Below are 22,457 nucleotides of genomic sequence, written 5' to 3' on the forward strand. Positions count from 1 at the left end.
GTCAGCACAGACAGACAGCTTCACAGCTACAAAGTGTCTCACGTTTCCAGTGGCTAAAAGCGGCTCAGAATAAGTGGAAATGGTTGCCTTCACCCTGTGCTGCCAGGCCCGACACGGTGAACAATCATCAGCAGACAGAGATCTATAAATATATGTACAGAGGAGACATGATCATCCACGACAGCTCCGGCCACAGACAGGAGCTCAGCGAAGCTTCCTCTTACTCAGACCCCCAGTCACGAGCTCTCATTCAAGGGGCGCTTACACGTCAGCAGATGTGAGGGTGTGAAGGGACTGACTTCTTTCACCTGTTGGTCACCTCTGATCTCAGAGTCATCCCACAGGGTGAAATGAAAGCATACAGCACCCTCTTCCCTACGCACCCTTTGGACTCACTTTTTTTTCCTGAGGGACCTCATTTGAGTATACCCAGGACCTCCTTGAAGCTGAAAAGTCATGCACAGGCAGCCGAAAAACAGGCCTTATTTTGCAGGCTAAGGACTTATGTGCATCATTGTATGTCTATGAATGTCACAATTCTGCTGTAATTTTTTTGTGATTTTTCTTCTCTTAATGACACAGTTCATGATATATTTTTATTGAGACCAAATGTGCACACAGTGAGAGGCCCACATCCTAAGTGTACAGTAAGGTTTTTAAAAAAGGAATTACCCTTGCAGCCCCCACCCACGACAAAATAAACAACACCTCTCTCATCCCTGAAAGTTCCCTATGCCCTCTTCCAGTCAATCCCCACCCTTCTCAGCCACAGTGGTTCTGATTTCTATCACCGTAGACTCATCTTAAGGCTTAATTTCAGTTACCCTTCACTGGATTGGCCTTTCACTTAAAAGAAAATCCACTCTTCTTACAAGACCTTCATGACGTAGCTGCCGCTGCCCTGACCTGTGCAAAATCGTCAATATGCCCACTCTGCAATTTCTCAAACTTGCCAAGCGCTTTCATGCCCAGGGCCTCCCCGGATAGTCTTCCCCTCTCTGAAATGCTCCTCTCCCAACTCCAGTTCCTTATATGGAGGGGCTGGCCTTTTCCATCCTTCAGGTCACAGCTGAAAGTCCTCTTCCAGACACTCTCCCTGGCTCCCCTCTTAGTAGGTCTCCACGCACTCCCGCTCCACACACAAACACAGTGTTCATTTCCTGGCTTACTGGCTACCGGTATGCAGACTGTCTGCTGCAGGCATTCATTCATTTATTCCACAATATCTACTGAGTATTTGCTCTGTGCTAAACAAGGTGCAAGGTGCTGGGAATACAGCAGTAAAATAAACAAATAATCTCTGCCCTGAATGGCTTGCATTCTAGTAGGGGGAGACAGCCCATCAATGAATAAGCAAATAAACAGTGGTAAGTCAGATGGTGATATGGAGAAATGGAGAAAAATAAAGCAGGGAAATGGAAGAGGGAATTCGCAGGCCAGCAAGTGCTATTTTGTATAAGGTAGTGAGAGTCCTCCGCTATAAGATGACACGTAAGCAAGCAGAGACTCGGATGGAGAGAGGGAACACATCATGTGTGTATCTGGAGGAGAGGGTATTCCAGGCTTCTAAAGGCAGAAACATGCCTGGTGTGTTCCAGAAACAGGAAGCAGGCTAGGACGACTGGAGCGGGGTGAGCCAGAGCAATTCTTAGAGTGATGGAGCGCTTCTGTCAGTGATAATGGAAGGCCACTGTACAGACTGTGCCCTTTAGTCTGAGGGAGACAAGGAATCACTGCGAGGCGAGTTAGAAACTATTACAATAATCCACTGGGGAGGTGGCAGTGGCTCTGGTTGTAGGAGTAGAGGTGCTAAGCAGTGACCGTATTCAAAACACACTTTGAAGGTTGAGCCAATAAGCTTTACTCATGGATTGGATGTGGAAGGTGAGTGAAAGGCTGTGAGTCAAGGCTGACTCAGGAGGAGCTGATTTGGACTGGGGTTGGGGTACGTTGTTTCATTTTTGGACATGCTTAGTTCAGGATGTCTAGTAGAAGTCCGCATGACTTCTAACCCCACTCGTGGGCAGACTGGATATGCGAATCTAGACTTCTGAGAGATAGAACTGAGGAATGGAAGACACGTATTTGGGAGTTGACAGTCTGGACACTACTTAAATACGCGAGACGGTGTAAGATGCCTGTATGAAGGCAGGACTGTGTCAGTTTGTTCACTACCATAAATCCAGTGCCTATAACCCTCAAATATGTGATGTAGAAATGATCCAAACAACCCATGCACTTTCTTTTCTGAGAGTTGCTTTACAGAGCTATTCCATTCTCCTTCAAACCATATCCACAAACAGCCCTGAAAAAATGTCACTAAATTACAGAGACCAAAACACCAAGGTGACCTTATCCGTCTTCTACACGCTCAGGTGAAGTCTTCACATCGTGGTTTGACCTCACCAGAAGCCAAGCCCTTGCTGATCTGCATTCAGAATTCATGGGGCGACACAGGACGCCGTTTAGCACAAAGCCCTAGGACAGAGCCGGTGGCACCTTTGTGGAGGCTACCCTGAAATCAGGGAGGTGACATCTTAACTCCTATCTCATTGCTGATGGTCACCTTCTGCCAAGGCAAAGGGCCTTAAAGCGTGTGTAGTGATGGGAACAGAGAACCACATCTGTAAAACTCCAACTGTGAACAAGCCCCCTGGCTCCCATAACACTAAACACCTCTGTCACTGAATACAGAATCGCCGAAACGTGACTTGTCAGTGTGTCCACATGTCACTGCGAATGCCTTGTGTACTCTGCATGATGAAAACCTTCTAACTGCAGCTGTCTCGTATTAATGCCCAGGTTCACAGCAAGTCAGTATCTGTGGGGTTGCTTTAGGGTTTCATAGACACTCAGAGCTATCCAGTACAGAACGCTTAAGACATTTTGGATTACAGAGTTTGGAAATGTGAACGATGAAGAGAAGCAAAAGGAAAGCAGAGGGGATACGGTGGCCTCATGACACCTACCCAAAACATGGGCAGTGGATTTTTCAGCTGTTGAGGCTGGTAATCCCTTTGCTGTAATCGGTTTCCAGTGTTCCAGCAGAGTGGATGGGAGCCTGCCTCCAATCAATCCCCTGCCTCCCAATAGCTCACTTGCTCTTGATTAACTACTTATCTCTTTATACATCACATGTCCAACAGACTAGGGCAGACAGCCCTGCAATTTAAGGAAGGTTTACTGGAACAAAAGGAGAAAGAATGTTCATGTTCCAAACAGTAACCTTCATGATATCCACACTTTATTGCAGATTACTATTTTTGCCTCCAGTTCTAGTTTTTTCCTATTTAAATCCCACAGGTTTCCCCAGTGGAAGACGTGGTCCTATATTTTAAATATGATCTGAAACCATCAGATTATGTTCCATTTTCACACATTTTGGAGCTGTCCCTTAGGTCCCAAGCATCTCCTTTTCTTTTGCTTTACTAATTTCTACCTTTCGTCCTCTACTTACCCAAAATGTCTACTACACGAGTATTTGCTGCTTTGAGTCCTCACTCCATCAATGGACGGGGTGACCCAGGTTGAAACAGTTATTCTCTATGCTTTACCGTTTTCTCATTGGTACCTGGGATGGAAAATGTTAACCCCATAAAGTGCTTGTGAGTAGAAAATGGGATGCGGTATAAAGGGCTTAGCACTGTGTATGTACATAACATGCTGCAGGGTGGCTCCGTTTTACTAACCACAAGTATTTTTTTTCTGTATAATGTGAACCCATGGGCTTCCAAATCAGCAAGTTATGTAGGACGCACAGCACCTCCCACGAGGCCCCAGATATGTTACACGCCTTTCCTCCTAGACTAGACACCATGAAATGATATTCACTTTCTCTTTCCAGGTGAATAAAATACTCAGAAAATTAAATTTCTCCATGTAAATGAATCGCAAAATAGTGGGGTGGGACTTCAATGGCAAGGGCTGCTTAGGAGGATTTTCATATTTTTTAGCAGGTTCATTTGTGCCCTGAATGGTCAGGGCACCTGAGCTCTGACGATAGCTGGGCAGACAGGAGTTGGTGTTGGCGGTTGTGGTGGTGGTGGGGGCTGCTGAAGAGCAAAGCCTCAAAGGTACCTTTCCATCTAGTCTAATGAGCTCTGTAAAAATCAGCATAACCCTCCAGGAGCAGCACAGCAGGTCCTTGTCCCCACACTGCCCCATGCGCCTGTGGCCCTCTGCTCACCCACCAACGGGAATGCAGTGGAAGCTGCTGACCTCCCACCCCCCACTCCCCCCACTGAAAAGAACGTACACATTCTTTACACTGCTGCTCCATTTTGCTCTGTCATTACCAACCCTATCGCCTTCCCTCTTTCCCTTCCATACTTTGGTGATGGGGCAAACAGTGTAGGGGTTATCCTAAACCCAACAGTGGATTCCATTTAAAAGATTTAGGGGCTGTGGCTTTATACAGAGCCCACTGGGCTATGCCACAGCAAGGTTTTGCTGGGGTCTGTCTGACCAACAATGGGCTATACTTTACCCGGACAAGAAATGGTAGAGAGGGAAGGGGGCACAACCATGACAAAATAAGGGCTGAAATGGTTTCCATGGGTGTGGAAACTCACATCAAAGTCACACCTTTGAATAACACACACTGGGTCTGTGGAAGGCCCATCAGACCATTAGTGGGCATTAACACTGCAGCAAGGCTGGCTGCTTCTGTGTGCCCCCAAAAAGAAGACCCAGCCGGACCATCAGCTCTAATGTGTCTTTTGGAGCAAAAATTAATATAAGACCCGGTTTGTTTTACTATAAGACTGGGTCTAACATATAATATAATACAATACAATAAAGTAGAATACTGGGTATAATAATATAACATAATATAATATAATATAATATAATACTGGGTCTTATATTAATTTTTGCTACAAAAGACACATTAGATCTGATGGTCCAGCTAGGTCTTATTTTCAGGGAAACACGGTAAAACTTATGCCCACTAATTTTAGTTCAAGACAAAAAGTGTATCCTCCCACGTATGAAGTTAAATTAATTAGGTCATATCTTATAAAGAGCAGGTGAATCAGCCCTACTATTTGGAGTCAAAAGTTCTGGCACCTTCTATAAAAACACAGCAGGAGGAGAGAAATCTGCATCCCGTAACAGATGTGAGAGGCAGGCTCTTTTTTGTTTTAATTTTCGTAACTCAATACTTTTCCTAGAAGTGCTATACATGTGGCCTTCTCCGTATCTCAGTCGTTCTACTCAGTAAAGCATGTCTCAGCAGAGGACCAGACAATGCAGTGGTCACTCAGGCTGGTCCCTCCAGCCGCGTGTCTACTCAGTTGGACAGGGAGAAGACTGTATCAAGGAGTTGGCTGCAAGGAAAATCCGATGGTCTAGCTCTTGGAGAAGTTACTTCACCTCGCTAAGCCCCAGTTTCCTCTGGAGCAAAGCTAGAATATCACGGCAATCTCATCTTTCAATGGACCTGGGCTTTAACGTCAGTGCTTAATGCAACAATCAGACACCAATATTCTCTGCTGTTTCTTTTTGGAGCACCGAATGAAATAGCTGACTTACATTTAGGGACTGTGTTGTATGAAAAACATGCATCTTCAAATCCTGTAAGTTTAGGGCAACAGTTCAAAGCAACAAGAGGTTCACAATCTGAGAGACACACAAGGATTGAGATGCAGTGGGCAGGGGAGTGGCGTGGGGGGAGGGCAGGGTTGGCTCTGGATTTACAGCTCTCAGCTCACTTTCACTCCGGGCATTCACTTCTTGATCGAAATGTCAGGGGCAGAATTGCCTAAAGTCCCTACCTCATGGTCTCTTCCTTTCTCCTACCTTCACCTTGAATTCCAGCTAGTGAAATTCTAGTTTGATGCTACTCAACTAGAATACAGGCATCAAAAAGTTGTTGCAAGAATGAAATGAAATAACGTGTCTGTGCAGCCACAGAGCTGTGCCACTTACATATCTCTTCAAGGGCAAGCCTGCTGCTGTGGTGAGCTGATGCCCTCCGGCTGCGGCAACCAAGGCCACCCTGGTCCCGGGCAGCTCCCAGCCAGTGGGAGCATGGTGGGAATCCTAGAGCCAGGCCACTCCCACCCCGCGAGGGCTCCTCTAACAAGCAGTGTGCCCTGGAGCTCTTTATCGGCCTGGCTAGACTTTTTCAGAACTGCACCCCAGGCAGAGGCGCTCACCCAATCCTCCTTCCTTCCCCTCAAAGACGTAGACCAGCATCAGGTTTGAGGCTCTCCCCACCTACTTGACAGGCATTTCTCTTTTATTTCTAATTCTGTCTTGTCATCTGCTTCCTAGAAGACCTGAACTGACATTGCATGTAAAGCACTGGGTGTAGAATGAAGGTTCTGGAAATGTTAGCTGTTATCGCGTATAATTACGATTTGGTGAAACGAATGACTCCAGTAACAGAGGCACCTACTGTCATGACAACCTGACCTAAGAGTCCTCAGGCAAATCGGAGGCCTTGCTGACACTGTGACCATTTCTCTGTCCCAGCAGCACCATTCCAAGCAGATCATTCCTGTTTTTTCTAATGCTTCACCGTGCAGAGAGAATTTAAAAACTATTGGAGGATTTGGGGAAAATATATTGAGAACTTCAGAACTAGCTGGGAAAACGGGCCTCTGCAGCCCTTCATGTTAGCAAGAACGAGAGCCTTAAAAGAAGCATTGATAGGAGCCACGTTCATTACACAGAGCTTTTCCCGAGGGATCTCATGTCAATTCACTGTGGTCCAGCTAGTATGTGTATTACCAGTGCGCACTGATTAGTGATGGAGGGCAGGGAGTGACAGTCGAGGCAGTGAGGGAAAGACAGGAAGGTCTACGAAAACACCCACGAGTCTGCAGCCCTACGACGTGTCCATTGGAGCGCACGAAACACTTTTCAGCAACAGGTCCCACACATACTGTTGAGAGCCCTGTTGTGATGTCAGCCATAAACTCCATTCTCCTGAGATCTAAGAGACTGGTTCCAATTCAGTGACCGCGGACTTCAGAGAAGAGCTGTCAACAGTATGATAATGACGATGAGAACGGTGTTATTGGTGCTCTACTTATTGTAGCAGAGAAGCAAGTGACGATCAACAGCAATTAGGTGCTTAACAAAACTGTGCTTTGGAGACACAGCTGCTGAAAAGATAGTCACAGGTGGCACAAGGGACTCAGCAATCAATCCCAATGAAGCCCATGGTTGCTTTTCTTTTTGAAAGCTCTTCTTCCATCAAAAGAAAAACTACGTGACGTTTAGCCCATCCAAAGGAAGGGGAATGACCTTTGATCTGAATATTCACATAAAGACCATGAGTATGACGATCACCTAAATGACCCTGGCACACTCAGGAGTCAAGGACCAGACTGAGGAGAGGGGAGAAGAGGTGAACCCCGAGACGGCTGCAGGTTTCACTCAGTTCACAAAGCCAACAGTGGCCGGGTCTCAGAACGGAACTCGGTAACTGTAATTTGTGTGTGCTAATCAAATAACCTAAAAAGGGAAGGGTCAACACTCATCGCAAACCCACACTTTTAGGGAGGGCAACATTTTATCAAATTACTAGGAAAAACAAATGAGGTTGTAATTACCTGTCTCTTATACAAATTACTCAATTGTGATTTTCATCCTAGAGAGGTTACACCTTCTGCACTAGAAAAACCACTGGTGTGGGAATGTGCCAGATCTGGGCCTGACGTATGGTTCTAATCCTGCCGTAGCAGTGTGGCCACAGGAAGTAACTTTTCTCTTGGAAAATTCAGTTTCCTCATCTGGAAAACGGGCATAAGAATAACTACACAACAGGGTTTTGTGAGACAAAATACCATCATGTACGTGACAGAACTTAGCATCTTGTCCGGATAGATTACTTAAAATCAATCACAATCTATCATGTGACAGAGGCACAGCCAAGAGAGCAAAATTGCTGCCCTACATTTTATCTTCAGCTCCAAGAAATAAGAAGGGATATTTTTTATACTACAGTTGTAAAATCTCACTTGAACATTGAAGAGTTTGGGCTGTATCATAAAAAGGCCACAAGATGGCTGGGTAACTTCATAATAAAAACTAACATCTCATTATAATTTCTTTATTAAATTCTGGATACTATTCTAAGCCCTTTACATTGTTACTTCATTTATTCCTTAAAACTACTCTCTGAGGTAGGAACCATTATTCTCCCATTTTACAGATTAGAAAACTGAAGCACAATGAAGTTTAGTAACTCGCACAAGGTCACACAACCTGGAGATGACCAAGGCTAGACTCATGCAGGCAGTTTGATTTCCAACCCTATGTTCTAACAAGTATGCCAAAGATGAGACGTCTGGAGCGGCTAACAATATACTATTTGTTGACCTGGGTGGTGTTTGCCATATATTTTATTCCTGTGGTTTTCTGAGCCAGTTTTATTTGATTAAAAAACATTTTTAAGTAAACAATATTAGTAGCTAAAATTTTACCACTTGATGCTTTGGCCAAAAATTGAGTATATGTTTTATATATCATTGTTAGGCAACCACAAGCACAGAATGATGGTTCTGTAACAATACTCATATTTGTCTCAGTTGTTTTGGACAGTGGCACACAAGCAAATGGAAATTGTATTTTAATTTGTGGTAGGAGGTGCTATTGTTCACTAGAGTCCATTGGGGAAAATGTGGAAATGGTACAAGTAAAGTGTTTTTATTTTGGCATTCTGAACAGTCCCCCTGCCAGACTGTATTTTTCTCATTTATTTGTTCTCTTCATATATTTATGTCTTAAGCTCTCTCTCATCCTTTCTCTTCCTTTTACTCTTTCTCCTTCTCTTTCTCTCATCCCATTCACTACCAAACCCCATGTATCCATGCCATTCTAGTTTCCTTCTCTTTCCTTTTCTTATACAGAACTCAAGAACATTTCTTATTTGTTTTATTTATTGAATATTATGACACATTATTTAGTCTTCATTAGAAATGGTGGAATGGATTGTGCACAACCTTCTCTCTGCTCCAAAACAATCCTCCTGAATTAGGTTTCCACTGACACAGGTGCTCTTTGATTGACTTTTATTTTACTAGCTTTATGGTTCCCAGTTAATAAAAAGCTCCTCTACCTTATGGAAGTTTAGAACTGGAAAGTTTACTAGGTGATGGCCTAAGAAGAAAATGAAGTACATGATCATAAATTGCCCGAAGTCATCTGCTTTCTCTTCACACATCTCTTGCTTTTCCCCTGTCCTGCAGACACACACCAGAGAAATCACATGCCAGGACTGTTTCATGGCCTACTGCTACGTTAAAGAGATCTATGGCAAGGGCATATACTCAGAGACCTCAGCACTACATGTAAGGATGGGCCCTCTGAGGTTCAAATTGGCCAGGAAGCTCATCCCCTAAGCCCGGGATCTCTGAGCCTCAGCTCCAAAACGAATTTGTGCACTGAGACATGACTCAGAATTCTGATTACCAGGCAGAAAAATATATTTTAAAAAATCTCCTTCTCCCTGCTAAAGAGACATTTGCATTGTTTCTTCAGGAGCTGTATATGGGGTGCTCCTCAGTGTACAATGTAGTGTGTACCTCCCCTCACCCCTCAATAAGGACTGGGGACTCCAGCCCTCCACTCAACATGGTCCAGACCAGATTCTCAGAATCCCATAGGGGCCCTTGCCTGCCCCTGGGCCTTGGAAATCAAGACTTACTACATGGAGCCTTTCTAACAAACTTAGTCCCCTATACCCCACTTTGGGTGGGAAGACTTCCTTGACTCTCTCTGGGAAGTCACGGCCTAAGCAGTACAATACCTCAGATAATCCCACCACTTCTGGTGGGGAGCAGAAGGTACCTGCTGGTTTGTTCCGTAATCAGGCTGCAGCTCCTCATCCTCGACCTCTTCCTGCAGTCCTGAGAACACTGTGCCTTCTGCTCCCTCCTCACTCGCTTCAGAACAGGAATCAAAAGCATCAGCATAATACTCTTCAGCTATAAGTGGGTCTTCTGGGATACCTGAAATAAAGAATGTATAGAAATCATGTCCCACCAATCATTAAAATTAAAATGAGGCTAGGATGCCCCGTGTTTCCCCCCACCTGTATTCTGTTTGCACTGACAAAGCCTCCATGGAGTGTAGAGCTGAATCTTAGCTTCTGAAAGCACCTGGTTGAGTGTAATAAACACTCAGCAAATAGAAACCAGTAGAAGAAATGAGAAGTGACACTATTTGCAATCACATTTGGAAGATGGAAGAATAAAACCAAGAAACAAGAAGAAATGACCTCCTTTAACATGTTTAGGCATGAATCTTTATGACAAATGAGGGGATTTAGGAGCAAAAGCAAGATTAGATGCCTGGGCTGCAGGACCCTATTACACACCCACATAAAGTTTCTCCAGAGGCAATTGTAGTGGAACTATATCAGCACTCTTTCAGGGAATTTAATTTTTAAAGAAAATATAGTGGTGAGATCAGGCAAGATGGCTAAGACATACAGCAATGATATTTTGGCAAGCCGAAGAAAATGTTACAATTCTTTTCTCACAGGCTGTGAAGGCTTTTGAGATGGAGCTCATTCTGGGGCCCTACTTAGCCACAGCCATAGGGCATTTATTTAACAAAGGAAGGAAGGAAGAAACTACCCATTTAAGCTAATGGGGAGAAGTAGCTACCTTAGTTACTTGATGTACTATTATCACTAAGAATATAGCTGGGGCTTATAATGGTCTTCAATCAAGAAAGGCCAAGAATGGATCACAAAAAAGCATAGCAATATTAATTCCAATTTGCTAATGGGAGCCTAGAAATAGAGAAATATCCCTGGAGAGAGGAGGAAATCACATAGTAATACTCTACCACATTAAAACCCTGGGCATTTTAGGCTTTGCCCCATACTCTGACTTATAAACAAAATCATTCTTCTAAATTGTAGTACATAGCACTGTTTCTTATCCATGGTTGCCAATGTTTGACTAATGAGAAAAATGTGGAATTTGGGTTCAGAGAATCAAGGTTTGATTTTCTGTCACCTCTTGGATGAGAAACAGGGCAAGGGATTTGAACTTACTGAGTTCCAATTTCTCCAGTGAAACTGACATAAGAGTACTTTAGCAGGGTAGCTATGAAGACAATAATATGGTATTTATGAAAGCATCTGTATATAGGAAAACTTTACACATATGTTCACTTAATTTCCACATCTGTACAAATGGACTTTCCATTAACTGATCTCAGAATTCTTTGACAGTAAAATCCTAGTGGCTGTAGAATTCCCTGACAATGAAATACTTCAAACTCTTTGCCATATATGGTTTCCCACAAAGCATAAGAGGCAGTACTTGTGGAATCAAAACTAGTTGGTTCAAAAGACAAAAATTTCGTATATTCAAAACTGCCTTTGCCAATTCCTTAAGAAGGGCCATGTTGGGAATCTCAGACTTTCTCTCAGTAACTCTCACACAGCCTGTTTTCCTTCAGATCACCGATTTTCAGCTGAGCACCAGAAGAAATAGATTGTTTGTATTTGGGGCCATGTTTTATACATCTTTATTCAGCTTACATTCCTAATGACAAGATTGCAGTAAGAGAAGTGTATGAAAACTAAAATCTACCAAAAGGACAATAATTTAGGTCTCCAATTTTGACCCCCAGTAGGAATATATGCTCGCTGAATGGAATGGTGGCCCAAACCATATGACTTCCTACCTGTCTTCCTCCCCCTCCCCCTGTCCCCCAAATCTCCGTCTCTTTCAGAGTTTTCCATTCTCTATCCCTCCCCACTCCCTCCCACTCCCTTTCCCACCCATCCAGTCTCTATCTTTTTGACAGTTTTTCATCCATTTACTCATTCATACTTTCTTCTTCTTGCTCTCCCTCTTTCTCTCTATTCCTCCCTCCCCTCACCACCTTCAGGCAAGAATATCTTCTTTCAAACTTGACTATGACACAGAAAAAAATATATTTACATTGTTGCCCAGTACACAGAAATGTGTGTGTGTGTATGTAAATGTATAGTTGAAACAAACGTTTCACGTATCAAGATTTACCCATACCACATATGATACGCTCTGGTATTTGGCATTCTAGTCACTTTATTTTCAAATGCGAGGTGCAACTTGCTGAACTGATTTCTCACTCCAATTTGAAAAACAATAGTTCATCGTGCTGGCTTTCACATCAAAAAAGACTTGCATTTAAATCAAGGCTCTACCATCAGCTCCAAAACAAGCATTATTTAAAATTTCTGCACTTCGGTTTTCTCATCTGTAAAATGGGATGACAGCATCTATCTGATAGAATTCTTGTGAACATTAAATCATATAAAGGATGGAAAGCACATGGTATGTGCCCGATAAATGTTAGTTACTAACATTTAACATAAAATTCTGTAGTTGTGCCTGTAATGCTGAACACCAGGAAGAAACATAAATATTAGACAATCTCAAGTACATACCGAGTTTAAATTTTTACCTATATTTTAAATAGAATCATTTCTCAAAATCCATACAGTACCCAACTCACACGGGCAAGAAGGAGCCACTCCTCTCTGTGCTCTCCCTTCTGCTGGGCTCCAGAAGGACCCTTGGGCTTTTCACCCCTCTGTTCTCCTCCCATGTCCTTCCTGTCCACTGCTCCACTGAGGTTCCCTTCAGGCAGCTCAGAGGGAACCTCTACAAATTTGTCCTATAAAGGGCTGGATGGTAAAAATTTTAGGTTTTGCAGGTTATACAGTCCCTGTCACAACTGCTCAGCTGTTTGTGGTCTGAAAGCAGACATAGACAACACACAAATAAATGAGTGTGGCTGTGTTCCAATAAAACCTTATTTATAAAAGAAGGCAGTGGTCCGGATCATGCAACAACCCTGAAACACAGACAAACATTTCTCGCTAAATATTAAGCCCCTCTTTCTACAGCATGGCTCCTTGTGCACAGAGTCTTAGGCCCTTTCCCTCTCTTACAAAGGAACCCTTTCCCAGGAGGAAAAGGAAAGAAATGGTCAGGGGGAAAGCACCATCCTGCCACATATGCCTAAATCATGAAACAGGCTGAAATGAATCCATCTCCAGTTTTTCTTAAGCACCGTTAACTTGGTGAAGCTCAGAAAAGGGTTCGTTTTCAAAGGGAAAAATCAAAAGAAATGAAGTCTGCTCAAACAGTGTTTGTCAGGCACTGTGTTTTTTGTACATGGGCCCAATTTGTATTAGGCTAAGGCTCATTTCATCTGTCACTTGGGGGGGAAATGGTCTGTGATAAATAGCTTTAATTTCCTCGCACCCTGAAATCAGCCTCGTACCAGATATACTCGAGCAGCATTGCAGATCTCCACTATGCTGGGTGGGCAGTGACAGGGCGTGTTTATGAAGGAATCCAACAATGGCTGCCTGAGCTTGGACACAGTTATCGCAAATCCATGCTGGGGAAGAAGAGAAGCAATCACCCTATTCCAGGAAAAGGGTGCTCTTTGTCACACCCTTCAATGAAGACCCAAATAAATCCCTTCCTCTAAGATTAAAGTGAGCACCAGGATCACCTATATGGTCTGTGAAAATACAGATTGCAGGGCCCCACCCAGAGTTGCTGATTCAGATCTGAGGTAGGCCTGAAAATGTGCATTTCTAACAGGTCCCCAGGGGATGCTAGTGCCACTGGTCCAGAGGCCCCACTTTGAAAATCACTGCTGTAAAATGTGACCAGTTCAAGTAAAAGTACCATCATATACTACACAGAAGCACTCTAATAAAATATATAAGACACTGTAATATCACTACATCTTCCAATCCTTGTATGTTACAGACCAAAAAAAAAAAAAAGGAAGAAATAAACTTTACTTTAGAAGAGCTCAAATTGTGCCATCAGTCGTCTCAACCACTTACAATTTTTGTGGAGTTATAGGGGACTGTTCCCATTTTACTGATGGGGAAGAACAAAGCTATGAGTATAGTCCAAGTTACAGTACTTTACTGTTTGTAAAAGCACATTCATATTCATTATTCCGTTTGATCATTGCAACAATTATTTAAGTAAGACCAGGACAATATTTGTATTTCCTTTTTCTGATAATGAAAGTGAGGCTCAGACAGAACCCACCAAAGGTCACATAGCTACATGCACGGTGGACACTAGACTAGAATGCAAATTACCTGACTCCTATCTTTTCCCCACTAAATTAGTACTAATTTATGATTAGCTAGGACTTTTCATCTTTGCTAGTAAAAACATGTATAGATAAAAGCCATGACTGTCATCCCCTTAACTCTGAAAGATGTTGGACAAAGGATAGACTTTTGATTTATGAGAGAGAAAAAACTGAACTTTAGTCATCCTGGTAAATTGTCTGAAGGAGCTGGGAATATTGAATATCAGGGGCTGTCACTCAGACTCAGCCCACCTGTCATTATCCTCTACCTCAGATGTGCTCAGACTGGAATGTGTAATCAGGATCACTTGAAAAGCTTGCTAAAATAGATTCCTGGCCTCCACGTCCAGTGTTTCAGATTCAGTATGTCTGGATTGGGCCAAAGATTAATTTCTAATGATGCTTCTAACCTGGCAATACACTTTGCAAATATTGCTCTATCTTATAAACCTTCAAGGAGAAAATGACATACAAGTGTATTATTTAATGAGAAATTCCCCACACCCAGCATGCAGAGGCAAGTGGTCACCATAACTGAGTCTCCTAGCTGACCTAGACAACACTGTTCACCTCCACCCTGGTGATTCCCAGATACCCCACACCACCCAACTTTTGGGCCCACCCAAGCCACTTCCAGTGGCTTTTCTGGAAAAGGGCACATTGGGTAGGCACCAGATCCCTGCTACAGTGAATTCTGCTCTGTAGGGTCAGCCCCTGCACCCCAGCTCCTCCACCGTAGTCATGACCAGTCCTCACAACCAATCAGCCTAAGGATCAATCTCTCCCATTGATGTGCAGACAGCAACCAAGGCTCATACAAACAGCCTATCTAGGTTCTTGTTGAGGACTTTCCTAAAATCCCTTAAAGGTTCACAAACCCCAAACAAATAACATCTGGTTTTGCCATGTCCCATGCCTCTTGCTGAGCAGCCCCAAGCCCAGCACTAGCAACAGCTGACCTTGGTTTGCAGCTTTGCCTCTCCAGACACCTTACAAACCCAGCACAGGTCGCAGCCATCTGCAGATTGCTTTGAAGCTCATGCCATGTGACCCAGACAGGGTACAGGCTGCTACTGAATTTGACTTGTATCAAGGTCCCTAGGACCCAGGGCTGGCACTCCCAGTGGCCAGCTTCAGACTGAGCTAGAGAGCATCACCTGGCTGCTTCCAAGGACAACACACCCAAAGGGCACATTGGGCAGGCACCAGAGTCCTACTAAAGTGAGGACACACACACAACGCACACAAGGGACATACCAGGAGCATCCAAGTCAGGTGACCAGGGAGAATGCACTACTATACACCACAGGACACCCACTACACAAGGCCACTCTACTAAGTCCAGGAGAGACAGCAGCATCCCTACTTAATACACAGAAACAAACAGAGGGAGGCAGTCCAAATGGGGAGACAAAGAAACATGTCCCAAATAAAAGAATAGAACAAAGCTCCAGAAAAAGAACTAAACAAAATGGAGACAAGTCATCTACCAGACGCAGAGTTCAAAACACTGGTTATAAGGATGCTCAATGATCTGAGGGAGAATTTCAACAAAGAGATAGGAAACATGAAAACGGCAATAGAAACCATTAAAAAAAAAGCAGTAAGAAATAAAGAATACAATACCATGTTTCCCCCAAAATAAGACCTAACCAGAAAATAAGCCCTAGTATGGTTTTTCAGGATGACATCTCCTGAACATAAGCCGTAATGCATCTTTTGGAGCAAACCTTAATATAAGACCTCATCTTATTTTGGGGGAAACACAGTAACTGAAATGAAGAATACATTAGAGAAAATCAACAGATTAGATGAAGCAGAGAATCAAATCAGTGATTTAGGAGATAAGGTAACAGAAAACACCCAAACAGAGCAGCAAAAAGAAAAAAGAATCCAAAAAAATGAGGAAAGTTTAAAAGACCTCTGGGACAACATCAAGCATACAAACATTTGCATCATAGGGGTACCAGAAGAAGAACAGCGAGTGCAAGAAATTGAAAATCTATTTGAAAAATAATGATAGAAAACTTCCCTAATCTGGTGAAGGAAATAGACATACAAACCCAGGAAGCCAGACAGTCCCAAACAAGATGAAGCCAAAGAGGCCAACGCCAAGACACATCATAATTAAAATGTCAAAGGTTAAAAACAAAGAGAGAATGTTAAAAGCAGTAAGAGAAAAGCTGTTAGTTACCTACAAGGGAGCTCCCATAAGACTGGCAGCTGATTTGTCAACAGAAACTTTGCAGGCCAGAAAGGATTGGCATTAAATATTCAAAGTGATGAAAAGCAAGGACCTACAACCAAGATTACTATAGCCAGAAAAGCTATCATTTAGACTCAAAGGACAGCTGAAAAGCTTCCCAGACAAGAAAAAGCTAACGGAGTTTATCACCACCAAACCAGTATTACAAAGAATCTTAGAGGTCCTTCTTTAAAATGAAAAAAAAAAAGATAAAAATATGAATAATAAAATGGCAATAACTACATATCTATCAACAATTACTTTCAATGTAAATTGATTAAATGCTCCAATCAAAAGATAGGGTGCCTAAATGGATAAGCAAAAGCTGCCTATAAGAGACTCATTTCAGATTGAAACATACACACAGACTGAAAGTAAAGGGATGGGGAAAAGATATTTCATAAAAACAGAAAAAAAAAAAGCTGGTATAGTAATCCTTATACCAGACAAAATAGGCTTTAAAACCAAGGCTAGAACAAGAGACAAAGAAGAACCCAGTAATCCCACTTCAGGGTATTTATCTGAAGAAAACCAAGCGCTACTTTGAAGAAATGTGTGCCTCCATATGTTCATTGCAGCATTGTTTACAATGGCCAAGATGTGGAGGCAGCCTGGGTGTCTGTCGATGGATGAATGGATAAAGAGGAGGTGGTACATATATACAATGGAATATTGCTTGGCCAGGGAATGAAATGGGTGCTTGCCATCTGTGGCAGCATGGATGGACCTGGAGGGTACTGTGCTGAGTAGAGCATAAGACAGAAAAAGACTGATGTAATGTGATTTCACTTATATGTGGAATCTAAAGAACAAAATAAACAAACAAAACAGAAACAAACTCATAGATACAGAGAACATATTGATGGTTGCCAGATAGGAGTGTGGTTGGGTATGGATGAAAAAGGGAAAGAGATTAAGAAATATATATTGGTAGTTTCAAAATAGTCATGGAGATGTATAGTAACACATAGGGAACATGATAATAACTATGTATAGTGCCAAGTGGGTACTAGATAACTCAGGAGAATCACATCTTAAATTATATAAATGTTTAACCACGATGCTGTACACCTGAAATTAATATAAAATAGTATTGAATGTCAACTGTAATTGAAAAATTTTAAAAGGGGGTAAAGGCAAAGTGAAAAAAGAGATTCAAATTTCCAATATAAAACAAATAAGTCCTCCCAGTTAAAAGCTTCAAGACTATTACAACATGGCCCAAAACAACTCTCCAAACAAGATCACAGCAAGGAATCATAGACGAAGCCGCACCAAATTCACAGAAGACCAGTTGAATATCCTCATCAAAGCATTCAATCAAACACCTTACCCAGGTTATGCTACCAAACAAAAGCTTGCTTTAGAAATCAACACTGAAGAGTCTAGAATCCAAATTTGGTTTCAGAATCGAAGAGCCAGGCACCGAGTTCAGAAAAGATTAGAACCTGAGAAGGACTTAGAAGCAAGCCAAGACCAAGATCACCCTGAAAAGAAGATTCATGGTGGAGAAGATAGATGGTTTCGTACCAGCTATACTTCCTCCCAATTACATACCCTCATCACAGCATTTACAAACAACCCTTATCCTGGGATTGATTCCAGAGAGCAACTTGCTAAGCAAATTGGGGTTCCAGAGTCAAGAGTCCAAATTTGGTTTCAAAATCGAAGATCTAGGTTCCACGTACAGAAAAAAAGAGAACGTGGTGAGCTCTTACAACAGAAACAAGACCAGGAATGAAATCTCTAAGACATGGGAGTTCAAGGTACAGAAATCACACCAAATGGCACCAATCTCGTTAACAGCTGTCTTATTTTTCTGAAGCCAGAACAGAATTGACCAAGAGATAAATTTGATGTCATCAGCCTGGACTCCAAATCTCTCATCCTGGGAACATACCCTTCTAAATATACTGTCAGCTTCTTGAGAAGCTGAGCCTTCTGGAGATGGTAAACAGAACTTCAGGAGGCAGACAGATACAAGGCACCACACAGCCCTATCCAACGGAGCCTGGCTCCACACTTTAGCAGATGTCAAAGACAATGAAAATAAACTTATTCATATCATTAAAAAACAAACAAAAAAAAAAAAACAAATAAGTCATGAGGATGTAATGTACAGCATGGAGAATAGTCAATAATATTGTATCAGATGGTTGCTGGATGTATCATGGTGATCACTTATTTAGGTGTATAAATGTTGAATAACTATGGTGTACACCTGAAGCTAATATAATATTGTATGTTAGCTATATTTTAATAAAAATCTTTTTTTAAATGACCATTATCAGTACTTTAGCAGGTAGAAACTGTTAGTTTTCTTAATAGTTCTCCTACCAAGTCTAAGTATTTAGAAAAATACCTGACAAGAGTTAGGGGGTAGAAAATATGATCCTTGCTGCCAGAGACAAGAGGAGGGTTTGGCCTTACTCTAGAAAAGGTGTAGGGAAGAAGAATGGAAGGGGTAAGAGCCAGCGAGAAGGTGAAAGGTCTCGTACTCTATGAGATGCTAAACTCATCAAACACTTGACTTAGTGAAAAAGCTGGGTTTGCTGCCTGAACCAGTAAATGTCAAATGGAGGCCACCAGCCTGGGTGTATGACGTAGAGGGAAAGGGAAGCCTGTAGCAGCAGTTATGAAGAAAGCTCTAGATAAGCTGCAGTTTGAGCAAAGTCTCTGGAATCTCCTACGGACAGAGAGATACAAGCTGATGGCCAGGTTGCATCATTATTGAGATGTAAAAGCAGCATTTATATGTTAAGGGCCAGCAGCAGAACTAGAGAAAACACTCTTGGGGAAGAGGCAACCTGACCTTCAGGGAGACAGCTGAACTCCACCAAGTAGATCAACATCATTCCTGAAACCCCAGCTTCCCATTCTCCCAAGAGCTAATAAAGCTACTCAGTCTCTCTCCCCTGGACATATCTTCCACTGCATTATTAAAGGAAAAGAACTGATTCTGAAACTTTTCTGTTTTAGAAAAGGCATTTCGTCAATTTCTAAACTTCGACATACATTGGATTTTACTTTTCCTTTTCAATTTTTAAAAGCCATCTCTCCCCCACTGTGAACCATGAAATGGTTTATAAGAGTTGTGCGGTGAGTCATCAACTGGGCCTGGAATGCAGTTCTCCTGGTGTCCTAATTCCCTTCCGCAGTTGTCAAGTCTGCTCCTTGGAGTTCAGAAGTCACAGAAGGGGCAGGGCAAGCTCTGAGAACAGTGATCAGTACTTCCCAAGGTGAGTCACCCCTTTATGGGTACCATGGCCCCTGCAAGAGGCACCAGAGAGGCAGTTACTTCCTATTTAAAATGGCTGCTGCAATTTTATTTCATTACAAAGAGCCCCCTTCGGGGTCCCTGGGAAATGCTTGGAAATTTCAATCACCATAATTTGGTGGGGCTGGAGGCTTCCAGCTGCATGTTTGCTAAGGAATATTCTGAACCAGTGTTCAGTCCAGAAAAGAATATGGACAGCTCCTAGTGAGATCGACACACTCACACTCCGAAGGAGAAATGAACACTCCAGTACCTTTTAATGTCCAGCTGTTGTGCTCACCTCTAATCTTCTGCCTCCAGCCCATCTTACACAGACTGTCACAAATCTTGCCTAATGCACTCACCATATCACTTTCCCCTTTCAATGGCTCCCTCACCCCGTCAATAAAATTGAGTATGAAATCTTCAGCTTGGCAGCCAAGTCCATCTGTCATCTGCCTCCTGTCAGTGAATATGGTAGCTCTCAGATAAAGGTGTGCACCAAAAGGCATTCTGATTCAGTGGCCCTGGGCAGAGTCCAGGCAGCTTTATTTTTCTGATGCTTTCCAGATGGTTCTCACTTATATCTTCAGATCAGGAACTTGGCTTTTGTACCCTGGACTCTCTACATTTCCCCCTGAACTCGCTCTTGCTTTCCAACTTCAGAGTTCTCCTGCAGAATTGCTTCGTCTAATATGGTAGCCACTGAGCATACTTGTACGTGGCTATTCAAATTAAGATGAATTAAAATGAAATAAAATGACAAATTCACTTCCTCGGTCACGCTAGCCACATCTTAAGTGCTCGAAAGCCAACTGTGACAAGGTTATAGAATGTTTCCATAGGCGCAGAAAGTCCACTGGACAGCGCTATTTTCGTGTCCTTCCTCGATACAGCCAGCCCTTCTGGATCACAGCCCCAGACTTCTTTAAAGTCCTGGGATGTGGCTCACGTCACCTGCCTGCCCCTTCATCCCTCCCTGGCTGGCACACCCTCCACCACCACCAATCCGACACCCGAGGAAGAGAAGGTGGCGACACAGATCCCTGGAGGCCCTCCCACTCCCTGCACTTAGCAGGGGAGAGGCAGCGACTGGATTCCACCCCAGCATTGGGTCTCCTCTGCATGTTCCCCAGAGCCACATCAAAGGGCCTAGCAACTCGAACTTCCTCATCCATTAGGTGCCTTCCCCCGCCTTTTTAAAGTGTCTACAAGTAGAGCTTTAACAGATGCCGAGCTCCTGCTCTTCATCCCACAGCCTCACAGCAGACAATGATTTTCAGCACAGAGCAGGGAGCAAGTTCACTTTATTAACCACATCACTAACTGTAAGTGAAACTAAACGTCAAATACAGTATGTTTACAGACTTTGGGAGATGGTACAGCAGCTGCTTGGTTTTGTATCTTTCTGATGCTTTTCCCACACAATAAGCTACAGGTTAGCACAAGTACTGTGACCTTTTCTCAAATAAATCGCCAAAACGAAGGTTAAAATTAGCCATGTTGATTAACCCAGCCTCCAGCATCACACATGAAGCAGTGAAAAGAAATAGTTGCCTTAAAAAAAATTCATGATCCTTTCTGTATGGAGGGCTGAATTAGGTACAGTACACTGCCTTTTTAATACCTAGAACAGCAGGTTCTGCTGTAAGTTTTCCTTCAAGTGACATCTATTTCATCAAGTGTACCAAAGGCTCCCCACAGCCCCCACACACACACCAGAAACAAGTTCCATGATCCATCTGGAAATAAGTTTTCCCCAAGCTCTGGGACTTTTATCCTGTATGTCAAGATGATTCTCCCTTAGGCAAAACTATAACATTTCTCAGAACCTTTTCGTCCAGCTTGGGGAGCAAAAGCCAAAAAGGGTAGGTCAAGTTTGTCTTTTCTCCATCAGATCCAGAGAAATAAAGACAGGCCAGGAAATCCATTCTCTCAAGAGCAATATAGGGACAGTGAGCAGAGATCCTGAAGGAGCTGTGAAATAGCTGAATGCTTTGCATTTGGTGTTTGGTGGCAGAAGACATCAAGTTCTATGACTTTGAGCAACTGGCCTCCCTGGGCCTACGTGTCTGATCTGTAAAATGAGGATAGTAATGATTCACACCTTCTAAAAGCAGGAGCCTGAACTAGGTGATTTCAGGTTGCTTTCCCGCTCTAAAGCTTGCCAATGTGTGACACAGAGGAATGGACTAGACCAAAGTATCTGTGACTCATCTGGGGAACTTGAGGAAATGAGGATTCTGACTGGTCTGTCCAGGGTGGAACCTGAGAGGCCACACTTCTGATATGCTCAGGGTGACGGAGATGCTGCTGGCCCATGAACCACGCTTTGAGTAGCTCGAGACTACATCATTGCTTTCTGCTCCTGGCCACCAAGCATTTGACTTGAAGTGAGATTACAACTGAGACTATAACAAAGCTGAACCATTTAAATATTGCTATCACAATGAAGCCTCAGCCTTCTTTCTTATTTTCCTTTGGCCATATTTTTTCATAAAGGAAGCTGGGGTACATCGGAACGCATTTAGCAATTTGTTTGTTAGCAGAGCGAACACCTTGTGAGCCATATGGGATCTCCTCTCTGATGAAATCCTAGAGTTATAATTTCTCTTTTTCTTCTACCTCCATTCGCCTGGAAATATTTGTTTCCCATTAGCAACACCCCTCTGTTAACTGAACAGTTGGAGGTAGTCAGGAAACTGCCAGAAGGGGCTTGCTGATGCTAAGATGTTCTTAGCTCACCAGTGTGAACAGGCAAACAATACAGCAAGACTGGCCAGTGATCGCAAAACCACAAGGGGAATCTATTGCATTGATACTGTGGGCATGGCACTCGTTTAAACTCACTTACTTAAAGGAAGTGCC

At 43.0% G+C, this 22,457-nt stretch overlaps 2 protein-coding genes across 17 annotated transcripts in view; one reads left to right on the plus strand and one right to left on the minus strand.

Moving 5' to 3' along the window:
- The window catches only part of NEK11 (NIMA related kinase 11), a 184,641-nt gene that overhangs the window by 48,141 nt on the left and 114,043 nt on the right, over positions 1 to 22,457 (minus strand). For all 16 annotated transcript variants that reach the window (XM_081072875.1, XM_081072877.1, XM_081072881.1 and 13 more), the window contains one exon: positions 9,802 to 9,962. In XM_081072875.1, coding sequence (XP_080929001.1) covers positions 9,802 to 9,962 — 161 coding nt within the window. The remainder of the gene's footprint in view (positions 1 to 9,801; positions 9,963 to 22,457) is intronic.
- Positions 17,550 to 20,664, plus strand: LOC308507332 (double homeobox protein A-like; the record flags this gene model as incomplete). Its single annotated transcript, XM_081072190.1, has 3 exons — positions 17,550 to 18,039; positions 19,492 to 19,572; positions 20,435 to 20,664. The coding sequence occupies 3 exons, from the start codon at positions 17,550 to 17,552 to the stop codon at positions 20,662 to 20,664; spliced, it is 801 nt and encodes a 266-aa protein (XP_080928316.1).

The sequence above is a fragment of the Rhinolophus hipposideros genome, assembly GCF_964194185.1.
Source record: "Rhinolophus hipposideros genome assembly, chromosome: 14".
NCBI classification, from domain to species: domain Eukaryota; kingdom Metazoa; phylum Chordata; class Mammalia; order Chiroptera; family Rhinolophidae; genus Rhinolophus; species Rhinolophus hipposideros.